This window comes from Asterias amurensis, chromosome 8 (genome assembly GCF_032118995.1).
Source record: "Asterias amurensis chromosome 8, ASM3211899v1".
Classification (NCBI taxonomy): Eukaryota; Metazoa; Echinodermata; class Asteroidea; order Forcipulatida; family Asteriidae; genus Asterias; species Asterias amurensis.
Window position 1 is genome coordinate 14,519,209 of NC_092655.1, and position 25,584 is coordinate 14,544,792.

General features: G+C 39.6%; 2 protein-coding genes across 2 annotated transcripts in view; both read left to right on the plus strand.

Annotated features, from left to right (window-relative positions):
• Positions 1-2,033: 2,033 nt before the first annotated feature.
• LOC139940986 (isocitrate dehydrogenase [NAD] subunit beta, mitochondrial-like) lies at positions 2,034-18,330 on the plus strand. Its single transcript, XM_071937392.1, has 10 exons — positions 2,034-2,319; positions 4,680-4,739; positions 5,428-5,567; positions 7,694-7,831; positions 9,368-9,500; positions 11,203-11,336; positions 12,726-12,975; positions 13,624-13,718; positions 14,683-14,743; positions 16,679-18,330. Exons 1-10 carry the CDS (start codon positions 2,074-2,076, stop codon positions 16,751-16,753), a joined length of 1,332 nt encoding a protein of 443 aa, XP_071793493.1. The 5' UTR covers positions 2,034-2,073; the 3' UTR covers positions 16,754-18,330.
• Positions 18,331-19,485: 1,155 nt separating this feature from the next.
• Positions 19,486-25,584, plus strand: part of LOC139940566 (major vault protein-like) — a 37,059-nt gene continuing 30,960 nt past the window's right edge. The window contains exons 1-3 of the mRNA XM_071936872.1: positions 19,486-19,659; positions 23,235-23,368; positions 24,979-25,042. Coding sequence (XP_071792973.1) covers positions 23,277-23,368; positions 24,979-25,042 — 156 coding nt within the window. The 5' untranslated portion in view covers positions 19,486-19,659; positions 23,235-23,276. The remainder of the gene's footprint in view (positions 19,660-23,234; positions 23,369-24,978; positions 25,043-25,584) is intronic.

Here is a 25,584-nt window from a genome sequence, read left to right on the forward strand (position 1 = left end):
ATTACATTTTTTGCATACATAAATGAATATCGCACATTATGTGACAATACTGTGACGTCATACTCTTATAAGAGATCAGCGATTATGCAAGACCAGCGCTTTTTGGATCCATCAGTTTCTTTGTTATTTGGGTGCGGTGATTGCATGCTCCTTGGCTAATTTAAATGTGAATAACCCAGTTGTGAAAGATTTACAATAGTTTTTCTGTAAGCTTGTGATTGAGTGGAAATTTCCGTTATGGTCCAGTAGACTCGCTGATATGCCACGGTTGGGAGTGCTTGTTTGTGGACCTATGTGCTGTGCTTTTCTTTGCTTTGCTGTCCTGTTTTGTGAGTACTGGTTTCTTCGATATTTCCAGGTTTCTTTAGGACTCCTAGATTTATAACGACTACAATATAACCGTATTGAGTGTTTTGAAACTGGATCTCAAAAAAATAAGTCTCGAAGTGTGGAATAATTCACAGACGCGGCACATTGCTTGCCGTTCTGTGGCAATGGAAAAAAAGAATTATATAAATTAAACAAATTTGTATAGGACATAGTGCATATTATACATAATTTATAAATTATACTATATAAATTCATAGTTTTTATAGGAATATATATTCCCACAGGTTCCTCATACCTATGTTTAATAAATCGTCCTCTCCTTTCATGGACCATTCTTTGTCCTCATCACTTTACTCTCATTGGTTCATAGCCACCCACAAAGACTTTGATTTACTAGAATCTAACCCTTTTTTCTGGTTCCTTCCTTTAAAACCTTTCTCCTCTTTTTCTAGGGAAATGTAATTGTTTGAACATTCATAAAGCATTAATATTAAGTTTAAATATTAAGTTTAAATATATATAAAGTTTACAATAGTAATTATTAAACAAAAAAGTTTTAACAAAAAAAAAATTAACAAAATGTATATAAAAACAATTTTTTTAATGAAAGTCTCTGATTGGTCAAAACCCAGTCACATGTGAGAGTGTTAACGGTGGTATAAATACCGGCTTTGGAAAATAGCGAAGAAGTGGCCACTTAACCAGCATACATTGTGTAAACCTTGCGCGTTGCACTGTATCGCACGCTTATTTATATCCCTGTTAGTTTTATTGCAACTTCGCGCACTTACGCGTACGCGCGCTGAAAATGTATCAATTTTGAGTGCGCGCGTGTAACATGTGCGCGCGTATAAACTGACGCCGAGCTCATGCGCGCGTTTTAATGCACAAGGAACAGCTATCGTCCAATCATTTGCCTCCTTTGACCCCAGTGAAGGCGCTGAACAGATCGTTAATTAAAAGAGTCACTGGTCTCAAAGATCAGTAATGTGATTAACGCACGAAAGAGATTGGAACCATCAAAAGCTCAAAATATGAGTAGGATTCTGGCCCTATGCTTTAGCACTGTGTAGGATTCTGTCCCTATGCTTTAGCATTTTTTTTGAGTAGGATTCTGGCCCTATGCTTTAGCACTGTGTAGGATTCTGTCCCTATGCTTTAGCACTGTGTAAGATTCTGTCCCTATGCTTTAGCATTGAGTAGGATTCTGGCCCTATGCTTTAGCATTGAGTAGGATTCTGGCCCTATGCTTTAGCACTGTGTAGGATTCTGGCCCTATGCTTTAGCATTGTGTAGGATTCTGGCCCTATGCTTTAGCACTGTGTAGGATTCTGTCCCTATGCTTTAGCACTGTGTAGGATTCTGTCCCTATGCTTTAGCATTGACTAGGATTCTGGCCCTATGCTTTAGCATTGAGTAGGATCAGTGCTGGCCCTATGCTTTAGCACTGTGTAGGATTCTGTCCCTATGCTTTAGCACTGTGTAGGATTCTGTCCCTATGCTTTAGCACTGTGTAGGATTCTTCCCCTATGCTTTAGCACCGTGTAGATTCTGTCCCTATGCTTTAGCATTGAGTAGCATTCTCTGACACTTTCGTCATAAAAACTCATGCTATTCTGCAAACACATTATAATGATCCATGATTAACAAGGCAGAGGGCGCCCTATCTAGCCCTCCGTTGGTTTCAGCAATCATTGGTTTTGTACAGTACTATATGGAGTAGAGCAGAAAGCACAGAGGTCAATGAGTAGAGTAGAATCCTACTTCGCCTGTGTGGTAAAATTTTTGTTAACATATCTTGCAGGGTATAATCGAGCGAGCGAGAGTGTGTTGAGTGAGACGGGGAGACTGACAGTTTTTTTCCCCCAAAAACACATTTTTGGTCGATTCCTATATCTATATAAAGTGGGGAGAGAAACATTAAAGTCTACTGCGAAAATGGCTTGCAATGTTTTGACATGTCTGACGAAAATGCGAGTGGCTGCAAAGGTAAGATAAGAAGTTCAGAATCAAAAAGTTAATAAAACGAGAAACTGGTAACTAAACTAAATGAGCCTGATTAAAAAACTTTGGGGTCTCATATTTAGGGCCTTTTTAACGCTTTTCGTTTTTCAAATCAGATCGGTGCGCATGACAACCCAACAAGGTGGGACAAACAATTCTGTGGAAGGGGTGTTACAAGGGTACTACTACACAACGCGTTGGACAGGTGTTGAATATAGTTCGTAGTTTCACCACACGTGGCGGTGCTGTTCGAGAAGAGAGCACACCTGTCCAACGCGTTGTGTTGTAGTAGCCTTGTAACACCCCTTCCACAGAATTGTTTGTCCCACCTCGTTGGGTTGTCTTGCACACCGATCAGTGGTCATGCGCTGTGAGTGTGAGGTCATCGACTGATACCAGCAAGCACAGCGCTGGTGACCCACTACTAAAGCGTTGAACATATTGTGAGAGGTCACAGACGTGACCCCGACATGACAGAACGTGTTGCCGTGACAACGAAGCAACGGACAGCAATCGTAATTACCGAGTAGAAAATTGCCTTTTTTGAAGAAATTATTGAACGTAACTCAACAAAAGGAAAATACAAGCATTATGAATGTATTGAGTAGGATGGGGAAAGCTTTAGTGTACAGTACACATGAAAATTCAGTTCTGGCTGGCTAACGGTCCCAAAACTTTCACCCATCAAGGCTGATTTGACAAACGTATAGTGTTAAAAAGCCCCTTAATTTGAGACCCCTATAAGGCTCACAGGGGAGCCTTATAGTTTCTAGAAGTAGACAGGGAAGCTAAACGAACGCACCCACTGCCACTTACACTTGCACGTGACATGTACTTATCGTAGCATCATACAATATCGACCCTCATATGTTTTCGAACCCCCAACTTTGATTATCGTTTACCGCGAGATTGTGCAAGCTGCACCGGTTGCAGAATCTATGCAGTTTACTCACGGTCTGTATTTTTATTAGGCTTAATCATGCTGAGAACAAAGTTTCCTGACGTTGGTTGCTCAAATATTTATAAAATGATAGATTTTTGGTACAAAATACTAGTGCATTATGATGCCAACATTCAATTGAGTCAAAGAAACATCATCCAACCTCAAAAGTTCAAAACAAAATTACTATCTGCAAGATTGAGTTTCATTCTTTTTTAGTCACTAAACTAATAACATTTGTGGGCGACTTTAATTACTAAGGGGTAACTTTGTCAGAAGGCGACATTACCAGTGGGCGACTTTGTAACGACCCGGGGGCAAGCCAGTAATAGGGGGTTATAGCAGGGGGTGACTTTGTTTGGGGCAAGCTGGCTAGGGGACAAGATGACCCTGAGCCCCCCCTCTTTAATCCTCCATCCTCCTGTGGGCTGACGGGATCGTCAAACACTGTCAAAGGAAGATGGAGGGCTATGACTTTAGTTATCATAGAAGAAGGTCCTCTACTGGTAGGGCGTTGAGTCCCTGTCTCGCTTGGTGGAGTATGGAGAGTCTGTTGGTAGTTCCTCTGTCCTTTAACCCTTCTACTGATACACCATTCAAAACCATTCAAAATTCACTAACGTTTACAACCCCATCGGTTTTGTACACACATGACAGTACCATTTGAGCAGGGTTGATGATAAGCTGTACTATCACTCAAAACCATTCAGATGGTTTCGAGCTGTGCATAACCTGTACATGTGTGCATTACCATAGCCGAATGGTTTCAGATGGTCAGCAAGCTGTTTAACAAATCCTGTAGTGTCTATGACATAGTGTGTGGTAACCTCGTAGCCAAGGCGAGATTGGTCACCCCCACACCGCCTGGTATCACTCAGTCATGACAAAGTGGGATCCTTGATGCACCACTTAAAACAATCCTCATGGGGTTCTATACCAGCTGCACCACCATTCAGGATTTTAGTTATACTGCTATGACGTGAGTAGTCGTTTACTACAAATCTGGCAGCCCTGTGTTGAACCTGTTCAATTTTCATTGATGAGAATCTGTCTGGGTGGATCCCAAACAGAAGATGAATATATTCAAGTAAGGGATGGACCAGAGTAAGACAAGCATTTTCTTTGAAGTGTTTGGGACAGGAGTAGAGGTTCCTTTTAATGAAACCGAGAGATCTATTTACGGATGCAGTAACTATGTTAGGTGTTTATTCTAGGAAATATTGTTGGTGAGCTCAACTCCAAGATAAGTGTGATGCTTATTTGTCTCTAGTGTTGACTGACAGAGGGTGTAATCACAGAGCATGGGACTTTTTGGCATTTAGGCGCAAAAGAGAACACAACTTACAAGAAAACATGATTTAGGGCCTACCTATTTAATATCATTTTGCCTAATTTTGTTTTTCAGTTGCCGTCAAGTCAATTGGTGAGAGCTCTGTCAACTGGCCAATATTGTATGAAACCTGCAGTAAGTTTGCATTTGTTAATAACAAGTCAATAGGAAAGGCATGATTCATGGAGAGAGAAAACAAGTCCATGTTAGAGTAATTATTTTCATAAATACAAGTTAAATTAAAGGAACATTACAGACTTGGTTTTGCTAGCAAAAAATTTGCTGGCAGTGTAAGCACTTTATGTAATCCACCATATACATTTAAACTGAAACTGACAAACGTGTAGAAGTTTGAGATTGATCGGCCATCTGGGTCACAAGAGAATAGTGAAAATTTTTGCATTGCATTGATGCCAAAACGAAAATGAATAAACTGTAAACTCAAAACGCAAAATTAGATTATTTATTTTTTATCAAATATGAAATTTCAGACAGAAATATTTCAAGGGATATTTTCTACTATCATTATCATTAGACGGTGTAAGTTTTATGTAAATTTGTGATCTTCACGAGTTTTGTTTATTACCAATTCTGGAACGTTCCTTTAAGACAGTAAACTGTCCAAATATAATATAGCAATGGCTGTTGGTTCCAGTTCAATCATGTGACCTGTGACATGAGAAAATGTATCAAATTTGTCTTCACGAGCATCCTGAAATTCGCCCCTGGTATACCTTTCATCATCTTTGATATCGACAATCATGTGAAGATGATGTCTCTATATAAAATAAACCAAATACCGAATTTGAATATTTTTTGTCAGACACCAGCTGTTAAGCCAGAAACCAGAAGGACTGTGACGTTAATCCCAGGAGATGGGGTAGGACCAGAGCTCATGCAGTCCGTACGGGAGGTTTTTAAAGGTGCTGGGGTACCTGTAGATTTTGAAGAGCTTTTTGTCAGGTAGGTCATTTATTTTACCAGCCTAGCTACATGTACCATGGGCAGCGTGCCATATCGATACCTCTCGTCACAAACCACTGGAATGGATGTCATGAGAAACAACGCTGATTGGCTCATGAAGTTGGTTTTTGCATCTATAGATGTAAAGTAAATATTTGCATGTTGATCACGCCCACATTTTTTATGGCACGAACACGCTTTTAAAAACAAAAACACATGTATGCATGCGTAGAAAGGATTTAATATAGATTCTAGCACATTTTAATGAACACTTTCCAGGGCTTATGATCGAGTAAGGCATGCTGGGAAAAAATGGCACGGTGAGATCGATCCCCTGGGAACGAGGTTGCACCGATCCTACAAGAATGGCTACCCTTTAGACAGAATCATCTTACAGGATCCTTGTCTATGTATATCATTCATCAAAAGTCACTTAACCACCATAAATTTTAGAAGGACTCCAGTCTCATCTCTCCTACCGCCAGTCTATGCGCTCTAAGAACAAACATCTTTCAGAGAAAACCCCCTGGCCAAAACATCATGGGGTGAAAGATCATTTAGTTCTGCTGCCACTTCATTATAAAACAACTTGCCGGATCATACTGAACTTTCCCCATCACTAGCTTAGTTCAAAACTTCCCTCAAGACTCACCTAATGAGGACTGCATAAAAATCATGGGCTTATTACTTGGGTAAAGTTTGGGCTATCAACACACGTTGCCACCTATGGGGCTGAAACAGTGTTACCCCCTTCCCAGTGTAAAGATGTATTTAATAATAGTAATAATATTTGGTTTTTATATTGCACTTTATACACCATGTCTCAAAGCACTTCCAACTGTATTACCCTGATCACTGGGCCATTTCATTCCTTAAACCATCTCAGCTCCCTGGGGAGTATACAGCCTGAGCTGCCAAATATGTAGCGCACTATTAAGCTAAACCAACCACAAGAACCATCTCTGCCCTCACTGGTACTCGCATCTACCCCTGGGTGGAGAGAAGCAATTATAGTAAAGTGCTTTGCTCAGGGATGCAAGTGTCCTGACCGGGACTCGAACCCACACTGTCCTGACCGGGACTCGAACCCACACTGTCCTGACCGGGACTCGAACCCACACTCTGCTGAACAGAAACACCAGAGCTTGAATATGGTGCTCCATCTTCTGGGCCACGACACCCCCTGCAGCCACTGTAGGAACATGGTTGGTAGAGCAGAATGCACTACTTTCCCAAAATAAGATTTTTATTACCCATTTCAGACAGGCGCACTAGAGTCACGCTGAACCAAATAGTTTAAGAGTGACTCTAGGAGCAAGTTCGAGTGTGCACAATGGTTATTTAAAGGTTGACCATTTTGAGTCGAACCCAGGCTGGTCGACCATTGGTTGACTACTGTGGTCGACCATTTGGAACCAGCCACGAGCCCATGGTTTCTTCACTGGTCCCAACAACATGTTCCATTCTAACATGTGTTTTAAAAGCGCAGAGGGGAACCAGTGACACTTTAGCGAAAAGGTGGAAGGTTGACTAGACTACCAACGAGTCGTTTGGGTGAGTATGTCACTGCGCATGTGGGTTGCTAGTCTGTGGTCGACCACTGGTGGACTAAATGTGCGCACTCGAACTTGCTCTAGGTCGACCAAAACAAATTTTGGTTTCAGACAAGTGAACTTAACATAACATAGCATTAACATCGGCTCGGCTTGGCTAAAGACAGTTGACATGATTGACATCTGAAACTGAGGTGCTCCTGAGTCAGTTCTGAACAACAGTCGATCTTTCAACTTCTAGCGCATTGTTTGAGACTTCAAACTTTTCACATACTGGTACTTAATACAGAGTTTGGAGGGACTCTTGAGCACCTGTCTAAAATGGGTGTTAAGGCCCGGTCACACAGGCCCCGATAACGAGAACGAAAACGATAACGATAAAAATGCACGCCCTCGATTGGTTGAATGGGCGTGGGCGTATTCTGCAAGGAGCAATTAAACCAATCGCGAGCAGGCATTTTTATCGCTCTCGTTTTCGGTCTCGTTATCGGGGCCTGTGTGACCGAGCCTTTAGATGCTTTAAGATGTTTATTGTTTCCTGTTAATTAAAAGCGACTCATGTTTTGATTGCAGTGAGGTACAGGTAGGCAGGAGCGCATCCTTAGATGACGTCATAGAGTCATTCAAGAGGAATCAGGTGGCACTCAAAGGGATTATTCACACACCCTGGGGAGGTGGTGGGGAGCTACAGACCCTCAACATGAAGATTAGGTAACTCGCATTTATTGGGAAAAATTAAAGACACTGGACACTATTGGTAACTGTCAAAGACCAGTCTTATCACTTGTTGTATCTCAACATATGCATCAACCTGTGATTCACAAACTTGTGAAAAGTTGAGCTCAATCGGTCATCGAAGTTGCGAGATAATAATGAAAGAAAAAACCCTTGTCACACAAAGTTGTGCGCTTTCAGATGCTTGATCTCGAGACCTCAAATTCTAAATCTGAGGTCTCAAAATAAAATTCAGTGAAAATTACTTCTTTCTCAAAAACTACTCCACTTCAGAGGGAGCCGTTTCTCACAATGTTTTATACTACCAACCTCTCCCCAAAACCAAGTAAGGTTTTGTGCTAATAACTGTTTTGAGTAATTACCAATAGTGTCCACTGCCTTTAAGCCTTGCATTAGAACTATTACTCCTGAGGCCTTTTGGCCAGCCAGGGCTGTATTTTACAATATTCTACAATCCTGTTATCTTTCTCAACTCCCTGGGGAGTATTTGGACCGAGCTGCCGTGACATTCTGAAGGCTTTTTCAAGCAAAATGCCCCTGTGTGAAAAGAAACATTTTATAGTACTTAAAGCATCCTGCTCAAGGATACAAGTGTCATGACTGGGACTCGCACCCACCTTTCGATGACTTAATCATCACAGCTTGAATTTGATGCTCTGAACTACTTTGTCTTTACATTCAAGATACTCCATAGATATGGACATGGCCTGACAACACTTTTAAATAATACATATGAAATATCCATTCTAAAGTTCTTATTCTTGCATAGTATCAGAACTGCTTCTTCCCAAAAAGTAACCATCGTCCCATGTTCTTTGATTATTGTCTACCGCCCACCTCGAATTCAACACTGGTCCTATTCCTACACTCGCTACAGAAAACGCACCTTCTTGGTTGCCGCACACGCTCTCTGAAACAACCTTCTCATCCACATACCGTCCACATACCACACCTTCCCTACTACATTGTTTGATTCTGTTTTAACCCTTTCACTTTTGTGCGCATGCCATTTAAAATTTGATAAACGTAATAAGGAAGTGTTCACTCATGCAGAAAGTCTGAGGGTTGATTTGGTAGAAATTAAAAAGCTACGACATTGGTCCATCAATACTTAGTGGCAGATTTTTTGTAACTTACGACAAATCCATTTCTAAGTAGGATTTGAAACTTTGCATGGTGGAGATAAGATATAGAAGAGTTTGCGGTAACACCATGTAATAATAATCTTTAAATGAGTTAGGGTGGTTCTGAAAAGAACCGTTGGGTTAACTCTTTAAATCCATTTCTGATATGTTTTTCTAAATGTATACGTTTTTTGTAAACACCCTGTGTACTCTTTCAACTCTATAGTGTATACTCTCTATATTCTTACCATTGCACTCATAAAAATTCATTATTTGTGTATTATTTTCATTGTATTGTGTATTTAATTCCTTTTATGTTTCAGCGCTATATAAATGCATGCTACTAGTATTAGTATACAATTCTCATGACACCATCCTTCTTTTCTAGACGAGAGCTGGATCTATTTGCCAATGTCGTAAGGTGTAATACTCTACCTGGAATTAAGACGAGACACAGTGATCTGGACTTGGTAGTTATCCGTGAACAGACAGAAGGGGAGTACAGTGCATTGGAACATGAGGTAACTAGTTTCTTATATAGGAAAACCCGTTTCAGACATGCGCGCCAGAGTTGAGCCAAACCAAATAAACACATTAACAAAAGTAAGTCGCCCCCAAACAATTCGTCATAACATCGTAGGGTAAAACATTTCACAAATACAAATAATTAAGAAATAATTCTATGACATGTTTCCTAAGTGGTGTATGAAAATGAAAGACGTTCATGAATTCATGGCTGAATGAGCTCAAATGGAAGACAAAAACTGCCATTCTTAAATGTGTTGATGTGTTTAGATGAGTCCACCCAAATCAATTTTCAGAGTGGCGAACTAAACATAGCATTTACATTGGCTCGACTCAAGACAAGCTATGAAGGCATCTCCCTTGTGGTGAACAGGTCAGGCAAACCAGCTGATGACAGAGCTGCCTGCCGCCTATGGAACGGTCTGCCTGTCACCTTCAAAAAGGGTCTAACGTCTCACCTGTTCTTCAATCTGTAGCTGGTTGTCACCATCACTTTTGTCTTTCTTATCTCCTTATAAGCGCCTTGCATCCTTTGGTAATTTGGCACTAAATAAATCCAGTATATCCAGATCAACATCTTAAACAAAGGGGCTTCAGAGTCGTTCCGATCAAATGCAACAGTCAATCTTTTGTGTCCAGTTGCTCCTTACTGATTTCAGTCGTCAAACTGTTCATGAACTTTTTGTAACACAAAACACAATGTCCACAGATGTACATTCAACCTACACCGTTTGAAGATAATGATAATGGAAAGCTACCCTTAAAATATTAGGTGCTGAGGTGCTTTAGTTTTTGAGAAATGAGTAAACAATGTCATGAAAATACATTTTTACACGCTAAAATAATTTTTGTCTCGTGATCAGTGAGACAAAAATTATTTTCATGACATTGTTTTACTCATTTCCCCAAAACTACAGCACCTCAGCCGGTAATTTTTTCAGGGAAGCTTCCTACTATCTTTATCTTCAAACTGTGAGTTTAGTGTAAATCTGTGGACATTGTGTTTTTGGCCGACAAAAAGACCCTTTAATCGGAAGTCGCACCTTTCTGAAACATAACTGGGCCCAATTTCATAAAGCCTGCAAGCACAAACACTTTCTAAGCACAGAATTGTATTGCCTTAGCAGAAACAGATGTTACCAGCCAAAATTACATAACAGTGATCAATCAGTGAACAATTTCCCTTGAATAGCATAGCAAAATGTATCAGTTGCTACTGGAAAACCATCATTTCTATCTAGCCATATGGTGTAGTACATTCCTATAGTTGTACTGTAAGGTGCAAAGTGCGTGATCAGGAACAAGTGAAAAAAGTGCATTCAGTGTGCACAAAACAAGTTCAGTCAAAGTGTTTTGCTACGCAAAATTGACGATGAAATTGCTAGCACTCTGCCAACTGATCCTTATGTCGGCAGTCTCCTTTTTTTGTCAATTTGTTCGGGGTGCCAGTTCAGAAGCAATAGACAGATCCATTAGGCTCTGCCCACGACGCACTTGTGAGGAAGAACACGTGGTGCTCTCCAATACCTTTCTGCACAATCTGCCGCGTGCGTCAAGCATACGCGCATGACGCATGTCGGACCTTATTTGTTGGACCTTCGTGGCAGTGTGATTGGTCAATACGCAATGGGGCGGAGCTTAATGGAGCGGTCTCCTATTCCACCTGTAACTACCACATTCCTTTCTTTTTGTTGACAGAGTGTTCCAGGTGTCATTGAATGTTTGAAGATAATCACAAGGGACAACTCATTGCGGATTGCTAAGTTTGCTTTCGACTATGCCACAAGAAACAATCGCCACAAAGTAACTGCGGTTCACAAGGCTAACATCATGTAAGTCTAACATTGTCTTCAGTACATTGGGGTATTATTCTAGAAATAGCTGTGAAGTTTAAAGGGTCTAGGTACTTTTTGTAGGACAAAAAACACAATGTCCACAGATTTACACTAAACTTACACAGTTTGAAGATAATGATAGTAGAAAGCTTCCCTGGAAATATTACTTGCTGAAGTGCTGTACTTTTTGAGAAATGGTTAAAACAATGTCATGAAAATAATTCATGAGACGAAAATTATTTTGAGCATGTAAAAACGTTTTATCATGACATTGTTTTACTCATTTGTCAAAAAAAAACGCACCTAAAAAAATATTTCAAAGTACCCTTTCTATTATCATTCAAACTATCATACTATCTTCAAACGGTGTAAAAAAAGTTTAATGTAAATCTGTGGACATTGTGTTTTGTATCACAAAGAGTACCCAAATTCTTTCAAGCCAGGTTCATACTTCCTGCGAATGCGAATGCATTTTGATGTCACAAATTCGCAATGAATAATTCGCATCAGTTGATTTGTGCTCAACCTTGCTACCATGAGCAGCGCGCTGTATCACGCTAGCTCTGCTAGCTTTTTATGACTTTTATTACACACAGCGCATCTAGCCTGTGCGCGACTAACGCCCAAATCACAACAGATCAACCACAGGACTAATTGTAATATTCCTTATATTTGGATATTTTGGAGTTACACTTCCAGGGGTTATGATCGAGCAAGGCATGCTGGGAAAAAATGGCGCAGCGAGATCGATCACCCCTGGGAACGAGGTTGATTTGTGCTCAACTCCCGTGAAACGCAGCTATGTGACGCCAAATTTTGCTTTGCATTCACATGCGCAGGAAGTATTAACCGGGCTTTACATTCAGTACATTATTCAGTACATTAGGGCATAATTCTAGAACTAGCTGTGAAAGATACACAGTCAACGTTGTCCATATCACCATTAGAATCTAGGCACATGCTTACACCATGCTACTTTTCTGGTGTTAAACACTTCTGGGTGGTTCCGTAACCTCAAAATAACAACCATTTAGAACAACTGCGGACATAGCGTACATAGAAAGTGTGACGCTTTACTGTGATTCCTGTACACCAACTAAAACTGTAGACAGGAGATTTATTGAGAATTTTTGAGCAAGTTTGGACAATGTTTCATTTAGACTCCCAAACAGTCGAATCAATTATAACACACAGTTGATGTCAACAGAATAGTTTTTATTTGAATTTTTGAGAAAACATTATAATCTGTTGCAAACTTGTTACCAAACCAAAATTAAAAAAGGGTCTTAGAAAAAGAGTTTAAGCAGAGTCTTTTTCCTCAGGCCACTTTTTCTTTTTCTAACACAAAAACACGATGGTTATGAAATTATTGTGTTATTTATACAGGAAACTCGGAGATGGTCTTTTCTTGAACAGCTGCCGTCAGATCTCAACCCTTTACCCCAAGATCCAGTTTGAGTCGATGATTGTGGATAACTGTTGTATGCAGCTAGCGTCTAACCCCCACCAGTTTGACGTACTGGTGACCCCCAACCTGTATGGTAACATCGTGGATAATCTTGCCGCTGGCTTAGTGGGAGGAGCTGGAGTGGTACCGGGGGAGAGCTACTCAACTGAATATGCCATATTCGAGCCTGTAGGTTGAAATAAGTAAACTTTTATTATTTATTAGTGTTTTTATATAATTCTGGTAATGAAACCAAGGATGACGATACCAATTTTAGTGGTGGGATCTAAATCCAATTTATTCCACCCAGGGCGAATGTTTAGGTATGGGGCCATCACTGCTGAAGTGCAATCTGGGGGAAATCTGTGCTGGGCAGCACTGTGTATCTTGCTCAGAGTGCTGGGCAAATTATTTTGGTTCTGGTGGCTACTCTAAGCGAACTTTAATAATCACTGTAGTTGGTTGGCAAGCCTGAGGAAACCTGTAAACAAGGGTGCTTGCCGCGTAAACCAGAAACACCGGGGTTAACCCCGACTCTTGATAAGTGTTTTGGGTTCTTTTACGTGCACTATCAATCCTAGTATATGGGACTCACAGCTTAATGCCCAACAGACGGACAAAGCGATTATGGTAAAGTATCTTGCTCAAGTACACAAGTGTCATAACCCACACTCTGCTGATCAAAAAAACCAAAGCTTGAGTCCGGTGCTCTTAACTGCTCGCCCAGGACTTGCCAAATCTTGTCTGTTGGTTGGTCCTCCCAATGTTGTAAACAAGCAATTGTGTATTTTTAAGAACCATTGGTAACTTCTATAAACATGTTGTTATTTGGATCAGGGAGCCAGACATACTTTCTCAACAGCTGTTGGTCGTAACATCGCCAATCCAACTGCAATATTGCTCTGTGCTGCCAACATGCTCAAACACCTACAGTGAGTATCAGCGTTTCATATTTTGTTTAAAGGGTTTGGGTACTTTTTGTTGGACACAAAACTCAATGGCCGCAGATTTAAATTGAACTTACATGGTTTGAAGATAATGATGGTAGAAAGCTTCCCTTACAACATTACTTGCTGAGGTGCTGTAGTTATTGAGAAATGAGTAAAACAATGTCACAAACATAATTTTCATCTCAGTGAGACGAAAAATGTTTTAACATGTAGAACGTATTACCCAGTTTTGGTATTTATACCAAAATACACCAAAACTTTTATATATGTTTTACATGCTAAAACTGAGACGAAAACAATTTTTGTGACACTGTTTTACTGATTTCTCAAAAAACTACATCACCAGCAAATAATATTTTAGCGTAAGCTTTCTACTATTATTCGTTTAAAACTATTTAATTTTGATGTAAATCTGTGTAAACCAAGTAAATTAAACGTCAGGCACAAGTGTTATATGAGTAAGATTTGAAACTTTGCACGGGGGCGGGAACACACAGTAAGGGTTGCAGAAGCACCATGTACATAAATGTCTCTACAAGTTGTGGTGATTCTGAAAAAAACCGACAGTTTGACAACTTGACATTTCCATCAGTATGATTGGACCATCTTCAGGAGTGTGCTGGACTTTGTTGCTTTGTGCTGTTTAATTTATACGTGCAGGGGCCAATTTAATGGCTCTGCTTACCGAATTCTGCGCTTGCAATCACCATTCTCCACTATTAGTGTAAGCGCTGAACTTCTGCACCAAGCAAAGAATGCCTAATATTAACGTGGGGTGTGACGCGCACAATCACAAACTCCCTGCTAACCTGTGAACTACGCTTGACTTAAAGCAGGGAGTTCCCTGCTTCCATAAGTTCAGATTCTTCAAAGCCATGAAAGTTGGCACAGGAGAAGACAAAGTTGTAAACTTATTTCCCGTTTTTCCTCTCTTTGCTCCCGACAGTTTGGACTCATACTCAAATCTCATCAATACTGCTGTGAAATCCGTTCTGAAAGCTGGCAAGGTAAGAAACAAAAATGGCCTGAGTCTGTCTTTCCCTTTTCCTCTCTTTAACAAGCTCCAGCCCTCCTCTAGATCCTTTGATTTCCCATTCATAAATATCTCAGACAGTTTCGCTATTCATATTGGTGGAGAGCGTGTCACGTTGGTGTGCATGAACCTTTGTTTATGATCAGTAAAAAGTGTTGAAAACATGGGCGTGACACACGCGCTTGCACCTGTGCTTATAAGACAGTTTCTCCATTCCTATTGGTCAAGAGCAACGGCTAAAAAAGTTGTGCAACATCACGCAATACATGCAAAGGGCACAGCATCTCCTTATAAGGAGTTGTTTACCCGAGGGCCTTACCTTTTCATAGCTGGAGGGGTGTTGTGTTGAACGAAATCATTGAACATTTATAACTTGTGCATTTATTTTACCTTTTGACCAAGAAGTGTTGATGTTTTTTTACCGAAAAGGTATTTATGAATGGGAATCAAAGTGTGTTGAATCGGTTTTCAACTAGTGTTTTAAACCTGCCAAGGCCTGGTTCTTGATAATTTACCTCGACTTCGTCTCGTTAAAATTATCAAGTCCAGGCCAAGGCGCGGGTTTAAACCACTAATTGAAAACCTCTTCACCACACATTGACTCCCTTATTCAAAACTGTATCCTGTATTACAATCTTCATATCCCTCCTCTTTACCTTTGCCCCTTTATAGGCAGTGGACACCATTGGTAATTACTCAAATAAATTGTTAGCATACAACCTCTGGTAACAAACAATGGAGAGCTGTTAATAGTATAAAACATTGTGATAAACGACTCCCTCTGAAGTAACATAGTTTTTTTTAGAAAGAGGTATTTTCTCACTCAAATATTAAAAGACTTCAGCTGAAGCCTTTTTATTTTTACCTGAAGGCACACAAATTTATACAACAAGGGTCTTTCATAATTTTCTAGCAACTTTGATTACCAACTGAGCCCGAATGTTCACAGGCTTGTTATTTTATGCAAATAATGGGATACACCTAGTGAGAGTACTGGTCTTGACAATTACATGTACCAAACCTGTCCTGGGGTCGATTTCACAAAGAGTTAGGACTAGTCCTAGGAGATATACAAATTGCATGGGTAGTCCTATTAGGACGAGTAACTGGTCCTAACTTGAGATAAGACTAGTCCTAACTCTTTGTGAAATCCACCCCAGTGCCTTGAACTCTCTCCTGTCTAAGTTTTGCCACTCCCATTTGAGTCTTCCAAACCAAAGTCTATTATTTTGGTTTACCCTGACTTGGTTTTACCCATAGAGTTATATATAAGAACTAGAGCACGCACTGGCCTATATACGCGCCCCGGTATGCGAGCAGGCGGCCATTTTCTAAGTTGACAAAACGGCTATCTCACAGTGTGTGTTTGTGCGGCCATTTGTAAGTTGAACAAACAGCATCGCGTGAGCGTTCAATAAAAAAAAACTCACACGTGTATTTCATATTCAACGCGCGTGCAGAATGACGCGCTTGTCATCTTGCGGTCCCGTGGCTTTTGTGCACGAAGCATCACTCGTGCGCCCTCTAGTTCTTATATATAACTCTATGGTTTTACCCTAACACCGATGTGTGTGTCAGCACTGTGTACTCAGTACTTTCAAAATTTCTGTGAAAAAAAAAAATCCCAGGCATATTAGTCGGTGGTCAGGTTGGTAAGACATCTGCTCTAGATTGGCAAAGGTTGTGGGTTCGAATCCTACCCAAGTTGTGTGCAGTGCATTTACAAATTGTTTAAGAACAAACATTGTTATTGTGAACACCTAGTCAAACTAGTTCCACCATAAAGTATGGTTAGTTTGCTAATTTGCCTGAGGATAAAGAAAGAAATAGCTTTAGAATTAAGTAGTTCATGTCTGATGAATCATTTATTAAAACTAACTTCCATCCATTGATTTTTCCCTGTTTGAAGGTTCGGACTCAGGACATCGGTGGGTACGCTTCAACCACAGAGTTTACAAGTGCAGTCATTAACAACCTGCGATAGGACTATCCAAGCAATGAAAACCATTGAAGCATTACAGTCAATGTAAAAGGTCAACAAACTCAGGAACTTAAAAATAGAGCCCTCATCAACACCCTGCTGCTTTGCTATTTTGTGAATTCTATAGACGATGTGACCTATGTTTACATTCAAACCGCCCTCTGTTGACAAAACACTATATACGTCATGTTTCGCCGGGCAAAAACACCCGTAGTCATGGTAAGATTGCATACACTTTCTAGCTGGCTGCTGAAATACAAAGGTTTTGCCCGGCGGTATGCGCGCGAATCATGTTATGATTTTCGAGTGACGTCAGAGGTCACATCGTCTATAGCCATTTGCCTTTGAGGTATGGTGGACACTATACATGTAGGAGTTCATTGCTGTTTGTTTTGGGTGTGTACAGACAAGTTTACCCCAACCAAATAGTGTTATAGTAGTGTGTTAACCATATCTCAAAATGGCTTGTGGTGTAGATTGTATGTGTGCAATTGAAGTAAAAGCTTTATAATTTAAGTCTACATAGACACAATAACAACATTTGCAGTGAGACAAAAAGATATGGAAACTTGAATGAAAAATTCACCTCCACAGATGTTCAACTCGGTTTTAAGAAAAATGGGTCGCAGTTTAAAAATAATAAATGCAAGTGCATTCACTGGGTGTGACTGCTACAGTCAGTACAATTTGATTGAGGATTTTGTAGATTTTACACTTTGCTGTGTAAGAATGTAAAATTTTGCAGCTTTTTAAAGAAATAAAAATGTTTTGGAAATCTTTTTTTTATGAAATACAACTGATTGTATGTTCTGTATAATTTATACGATGAAATGTTTTAGCGGCAATTTTACTTAGGATAATGGGGAGGCAGTCATTACAACAGTAAAAGTGTATCACAAATTTACCAAAATGTAATGATAGATGACAAAGTTCAGTTTGACTTGGCGTGTACAGGGTTCGAGTTTAGGAGAAAATCAACATGATTTCAGCAGCTCAAACCAAAATTAGAAAAAAAAACTTCCTGAATCCTGATACAGTCAGACATGAAATTAACTCAGTGTTTTTTTTTAAACAAAGCACTAAGACATGTCAGCGAAGATTGATTTCATTGGGGTGTTAAGTTTACTTCATTCTTCAACGGAGGTATTTTAAAGACTCAAGGGCAGCATTTGAACATAAATAGTTTCTGTTAAAGATATTTCACAGTTAGGTGTTGTTATTTAAAACACAAGACTGCCGGACTAGTCCGGTCATAAGTTTACTTGCTAGACACAAAAACCTCGACATGTTTTTCTAATAAGTTTGTAAGTTTTGGTTAGAATTCCAACTGAAGCTTTTTGGGGCAGGCTGTCAAAAGAAACGTCCTGGCCATTCCTTTCTTTCTTTGGCTTTCTGGCAATTTATATCACTAAATAGATATACAGTTAAACTTTCCTCTTTGTTACCTCTTACGGCTAGAGTTATATTTATTTAAACATAACAGTAAAGTACTTTAAAGATAAAAACAAAACTTTGATTTATTGTTTTAGTTTTCACTAAAAAGGTATTTATATTTAAACAAGTTGTTGCAATTAATAGCCACTCATGTGGAGATGAATAAATTGTTGAAAATGTTGACAGAATATAATTTGACAATCAATTTGTATTATTTATCAATCCTTGAATATATTTGTTAGTTTTGTTCAACCATTGCCTTAAAGGCAGTGGACACTATTGGTAATTAATCAAAATAATTATTAGCACAAAACCTTACTTGGTAAGAAGTAATGGGGAGAGATTGGTGGTATAAAACATTGTGAGAAACGGCACCCTCTGAAGTGCCATAGTTTTCGAGAAAGAAGTAATTTTCCATGAATTTGATTTCGAGACCTCAGATTTAGAATTTGAGGTCTCGAAATCAACCATCTAAATGCGCACATTTCGTGTGACAAGTGTGTTTTTTTCTTTCATTATTATCTCGCAACTTCGACGACCAATTGAGCTCAAATTTTCACAGGTTTGTTATTTTATGCATATGTTGAGATACACAAAGTGAGAAGACTGGTCTTTGACAACTACCAATGTGTCCACTGTCTTTAATTGGTGGCATGCAGAAGCTTGATAATGGGGGTAAGGTGTGGTAGGGTTGGGATGAGGGTATCCAGTACACCCTTAATCAGCTGTACCCCAATTTATAATTTTTTGAAATGTAGGTGAATTTATTTAAATGCCTGCTGGAAGCTGACTGCTGGAAAATGTCTTAGTGTTAAGATGGCCCAATTTCATACAACTGTTTCAGCAGCAAATACTGCTTACCAATATTCTTTGCTAAGCAATGTCTTTGCTAAGCAAACCATTAGCGGGGCACCAGTTGCAACAATGTAAACTTTATTGAATTTTGTCTGGTAGCCTACTGGTTTTGTATTTCTGTGCAAGTTTTTATGCTCACCAACAAATATGTTCCATTGGGGGAGAAACAAAATGATAAACGATTTATTTGAAAATAAAAATAATTGATTTGTTTTTTTAGCAATTGCATGAGAAAGAATGTCTTTAGAATATTTAAAACAGTTAGACAAAAATTCAATATTTTGATATTTTCAAGGAAATTAACCACAACTGCGCTGGAGCGCCACCAAGCGACAAAGTTGATGGTGCATTACGTCGTCTGCACTACACACACGTCGTAAACACAATACATACGGCATAGCATTACATCATGTACACATTTAAACATAACTTAAAAAGTCAATCGATCGGGTGTGGTACGTGTTGCTGTTGTGTTGGTATCGGACCTGCGTTGTTTTCTCCACTTTTTACAGACTTAAACCAGTTAAATTTTAACTTAAAACTTCTTTGAAAACGTGGCGAGCAATGGCTGGGGAATTGTGAACATCGGTCCAGTAGAGTTTGTTCACGTTTTAGATGTGGTGAGTTCGTGTATTTTGAGAGAACTGTTGGTAGTTGCATGTTTTACACTCTAGTCTACATGTAGGTAGGATAGGATTTTAGGAATACAGTTGTCACTCAGATTTCGGTTTCGTCCGCTATCGTCTCCGGTTATGGGAGACGATAGCGGATGAAACCGAAATCGTTCTAGGAGTAACTCAGACCATGCTCAGACCATGCTCAGACGGGGGCTGGTTACTCCTAGAACTTTTTCAGTTTCGTCCGGCTATCGTCTCCCGTTATTACGAGAGACGATAGCCGGACGATACCGAAATAGTTCTAGGAGTAGGGGCTGGTCATCTCGCCACCTACAGCAAGCTCGCCACCAATAAAGTCCCCCTGCAAAAAAAAAAAAACGGCTTAGTTTTGGTTTACTGGCTCAATTTTGACCTCCTTGATGTAAGCACAGAATTCCCTGCTTCTGTAAAGTGCAAAAGGTACAAGCAGAGTCATGAAATTCAAATTGGGAACTATGAGGTTTGTTCTGCTACCGTCTTCACAAGGAGATGATAGCAGAATGAACATCATACTGTAGTTCTATGAGTAGACAGGATTACGATTACTCCTAGTAGAACTCTGACTATATGAGGTTGGTTCCGCTATTGGCTCCAAGAATAGTGGAGCAGGTAATGATTATCAGACCTAAGACTAATAATAAAACACCTTTAGCGCCAAATCCATTACAAATGCCCCCAGGCGCTTTACCACATAAAGAAAAATCATAAAAAGGTCAAAAAAAAAGTAAACAAATAATAATAAAACACAGTTTTACAGTGCAGTCATTTGCTTGTTGTGTTGTATCATTGGAACTTCATCGATTTCAAACCATCTTGAAGTCAGCCAATTAAGCCTGATTTTGAAGAGTCACAGCCTTAAAAAAAACACAAAAAAAAACATTTCAAAGACCGGGGGAGGGGAAGGGCTTTGAGGGTAATTGTTGTGATAATCGTAACCTTCCATCCTCCTGATAGCCTAATGTTCCAAATTCTGTCTGTACTTCAGTTGACTTTATGTTGACTGTGGAAGTGTCGTGGCCGAGCGGTTCAAGAGCACCGAATTCAAACTCTGGTGTTTCTGATCAGCAGAGTGTGGGTTTGAATCCCCAGCCAGGACACTTGTGTCCTTAAGCAAGACACTTAACAATTGCTTCGCCCTTCAGATGGGACGTAAAGCCATTGGTCCCATGTGTTGTGTAAACGCATGTAAAAGAACCCAGTGCACTTATCGTAAAGAGAAGGGGTTCGCCCAGGTGTTCCTGGCTGGATTGGCAGCATATTGCACCACAGCACCTTGTAAACCATTACATGGCCCTAAGGATTAGGTCTTATATCTCAAACTTCGTCCCACTCCTTGTAGTAATAATACCTGGCGCTTTGTATCCTTTGGCAAAAGGCGCGTTATAAATAAGGTTATTATTATTATTATTATTATTATTATTATTGTTTGTTTTCCTAACAATGACAGCACAATGTTTGTCTCTAGAGTTAACAGATGACTTGAGTTGCCATCCAAACAAGCAATTATTCAAATCCAGGTTCAAGGCCGTGTTTGCAATTTGGTGAATTCAACAACTGGGTTTGGGAGTGCATTATTTTGATGAGCAATGCCCAGTGAATAGATTCTTTGTCATGGAAAGTAGGGAAAAAGGAAGTACTATTATAGAAACGTGTACACAGGAACCTTAAGTGAGAATTGTTGTCAAAGACCAGTCTTCTCACTTGGTGTATCTCAACATCAAACCTGTGAAAATTTGAGCTCAATTGGTTGTTGAAGTTGCGAGATAATAATGAAAGAAAAAAACAAAACCTTGTCACACAAAGTTGTGTGCGTTTAGATGGTTGATTTCGAGACCTCAAGTTCTAAATCTGAGGTCTCATAATCAAATTTGTGGAAAATTACTGTTTCTCAAAAACTATGGCACTTCAGAGAGAACCGTTTCTCACAATGTTTTATACCATCAACCTCTCCCCATAACTCGTCACCAAGTAAGGTTTTATGCTGATAATTATTTTGAGTAATCACCAATAGTGTCCACTGCCTTTAATTCTATCTCTTTCGAATAGGGGATCTTTTAAAGCCATTATACACTTTCGGAACAGAAAAAAAAATAAAAGTTCACAGATTTACAAATAACTAACTCTCGATGTCGAGAATTACGGATTTATTTTAAACACATGTCATGACACGGCGAAACGAGCGGAAACAAGGGTGGGTTTTCCCGTTATTTTCTCCCGACTTCGATGACCCGTTAAGCCTAAATTTTCACAGGGTTGTTATTTTACATTGTGATGTCCACGAAGTGTGGGCCTTTGAACAACACTGTTTACCGGAAGTGTCATATGGCTTTAGATTAGTTTTTGGAACCATTTGATTGTTTTCAACTTTTATTATTGTAGATACGATAAAACTATCATGTGAACAATTTTCGTTCAAAGGGTGGTCACGCTTCTGAGATATTGCCGAAAAGTCCATGCAGGAAGAATAATCCGAAATACACAATGTAGGAGTACACAATCTGGGACATGTTCTGCGGTAAAACTGGGCATAAAACTTAAATGCCTTTTTTACAAACCACTTTACTTTGAAGTATACCTTCCCATGGAAGTGTCGTGGCCGAGCGGTTAAGAGCACCGAATTCAAACTCTGGTGTTTCTGATCAGCACAGTGTGGGTTTGAATTCCCAGCCGTGACACTTGTGTCCTTAATAATAATAATAATAATAAGACTTGTAATGCGCACATATCCACCCTGCTGGGTGTTCAAGGCGCAGTAAACCAAAACAAAACAAAACAAAAACACAACACAAAGAAAAACAGACACAACAAAATTAGTCATTGAAAACCTGTGACATAAGATAAGTTTTGAGAAGAGACTTGAATTTTGCGGTACAAAGACAAGATCGAAGATTAAGTGGTAGAGAGTTCCAGATGCGTGGCGCGGCTACAGAAAAAGACCTGTCACCCCATGAGTGTCGAGACTTGGGTTCAATGAGGAGAAGCATGGAACTTGATCGAAGATTCCTTGATGGAGTGTAAACTTGAAGCAGTTCAGAAATATAGTGGGGAGCCTTGCCATTTAGAGCTTTGTGGACAATGAGCATCAGCTTGAAGATGATTCGTTGAGAGACACTTAACCATTGCTTCGTCCTTTGGATGGGACGTAAAGCCCATGTGTTGTGTAACGCATGTAAAAGAACCCAGTGCACTTATCGAAAGAGAAGGGGTTTGCCCCGGTGTTCCTGGCTGGATTGGCTGCGTAATGCGCCACAGCACCTTAGAAATAATTACATGGTGCTAAAGATTAGGTCTCATAATTCAAACTTCGTCCCACTCACCTTGCAGTAAAAATACCTGGCCCTTTGTATCCTTTGGGAAAAGGCGCGTTATAAACACGGTTAATTATTATTATTATTATTATTATTATTATTATTATTGTTTAAAATGAGAATGATGTTTGTTCAATCATTATCATTGTTTGAATTCTGCCTCTTTTGAAGAGGAATTCTTAACATACAGCACTTAAATTTGTTTCTCTCTCTCAATAATATTTATTTCAGGGAACAAATATAACTCGTCTTGAGGTCGGGCCAAAGAGGCTGATGTTACAGAACAATGAGCAGTTGGTAGCCGGACCTATACCATGTGTTATTGTTCCTCCTGGTCACTACTGCCGCATCAAAGACCCAATGAGGTAATAACAACAGTAATAGTCGTTTCTTATAGCCTTTTAAACACCTGAAGGGCGTCTCAAAGCGCTTCCACTTTATTACCCCTGGTCACTGGGCCTTAAGTCATTCCTTAAACCATCTCAGCTCCCTCGGGGAAAATACAGCCTGTGCTGCCAAATATGTAGCGCACTCAAGCTAATCAATCACATGAACCATCTCTGCCCTCGCAGGTCCCTATTTTACCCCTGGGTGGAGAAAAGCTTATAAATGGTTATTAAGTGTCTTGCTAAAGGATACAAGCGTCACAACCTGGATTCAACCCACACTCTGCTGAACAGAAACACCAGAGCTTGAGTTCGGTGCTCTTATCCACTCGGCCATGACACCCCACATACCCATCAGGTACATGTACATGTATGTATACATGTACTAATATAACTCATGCATCTTTGTCATGATTGATGGAATATTAGGCCTACAAAAAAAAGGCCTCAACACCCACAGCATGTGCCATGGTGCCCTGTGCTTTTGCTGTGGTGCCCTCTGCAAGGTTCAAATACAAACTTACATTCTTCCCATACAAGTGCCCCTTGTCAGAGAAAAATTGCTGTGCCCCTTCAGCAAAGCAAAGTCCAAGGCCTGAAATATGCGTGTCTTCCTATATTTTGCCAATTGGTACATGTATATTTACTGTTATGATGTTGGACAGGCATATAAACCCCTGTGTATGGAAATAATATGACATTGTGTAGTAGGCCCATTGATTTTTTGATAAAACAAGGCCCACACTCTCCGCGCAGGGAGTCTAGTTTATTTCGTTCGAAACTGTATATTTACTGTTTTGATGTTGGACAGGCATAAACCCCTGTGTATGGAAATAATATGACATTGTGTAGTAGGCCCATTGATTTTTTTTGACGCATAGTTCTCAGCATGTTGAATTCCAAAAATTTGTTTTCAAAACGATGGCTAAGAGGTGGAGTTGGATATGAGATGCACATCTGACAGTCAGAGAATGTCATTGCGCATTCTTTCCCAATTGCATATTTTGTCCTTTGAAAAAAATAAAAGGTAGTATTATAAGCAATGGCATACAACTTTAAAGGCAGTGGACACTATTGGTAATTACTCAAAATAAATATTGTCATAAAAACTTCCTTGTTAACTAGTAATGGGGACAGGTTGATAGTATAAAACATTGTGAGAAACAGCTCCCTCTGAAATGACAAAGTTTTCCAGAAAGAAGTAATTTTCCACGAATTTGATTTCGAGACCTCAGATTTGGAATTTGAGGTGTCAAAATCAAGCACACAACTTCGTGTGACCATTGTGCGACGGGGGTGTTTTTTTCTTTCATTAATATCTCGCAACTTTGACGACTGATTGAGCTCAAATTTTCACAGGTTTGTTATTTCATGCATATTATGTTGTGATACACCAACTATGAAGACTTGTCTTTGACAATTACCAACAGTGTCCAGTGTCTTTAAAACAGGGTGTCCAAAAGACACCAAGACACCCCTCTCTGGCTAACACTATGGTCAGAAAAAAAGTTCAGATATTTGTCTCTGACAAGATCAGGATCCATAAATTTGATTAATCCCAATCAATATTTTGTTTCTTTTTCCTACAGTAATTATGAAGCAGGTCAACAATGTCAGCTAAAGCATGGCCACATTGACGTTCGCTTTCATCAGGTACATGTGGGAGTCTGTTGTGTTAATGCAGTTTTTTTTAAATCAAATTATTATAAAGCATTATTCTGACACGTAAAACAAGTGTAAAAGATATATAGCGAGATGCATCACACCCATTGACACCCCTAAATAACAAAGCAACCAGCCAGTTATTTAGGATTGACAGTTACAAAGACAATTTCGAAATTACCAGAAAAACAGTATATTTTTTGATAAAAAACAATGTAGGTAAATATTGCATTTAGGATGTACACACATGTATAGAAGATTGTATACATTTTGTTATAAGCACTGTATACTCGACGCTTTCCTTGGCCCTGCAAAAAAATTAAAATATATCCACAGACATACCACTTTGTGTTATCCCACAGAACTTGTATCCGTTCACTTCCCAAGCGCTATGCTTTCCAGAGAATAATTATCTAGGGTTTTCCTCTCTTGTCTAAAACTGTCTCCGAAATGAAATGTTTCTCAAAATACTTTATACCATAAAATAAAGTGTAGTGGAAGTGTCAGGGCCGAGCGGTTAAGAGCACCGAATT

Coding starts and splice junctions, on each gene's coding strand:
- LOC139940986 (XM_071937392.1), top strand. CDS start 2,074: ATGAGTAGAGTAGAATCCTACTTCGCCTGTGTGGTAAAATTTTTGTTA. Junction 9,501..11,202: donor ACAGTGCATTGGAACATGAG/GTAACTAGTTTC, acceptor TTTTGTTGACAG/AGTGTTCCAGGTGTCATTGA. Junction 14,744..16,678: donor CCGTTCTGAAAGCTGGCAAG/GTAAGAAACAAA, acceptor CCCTGTTTGAAG/GTTCGGACTCAGGACATCGG.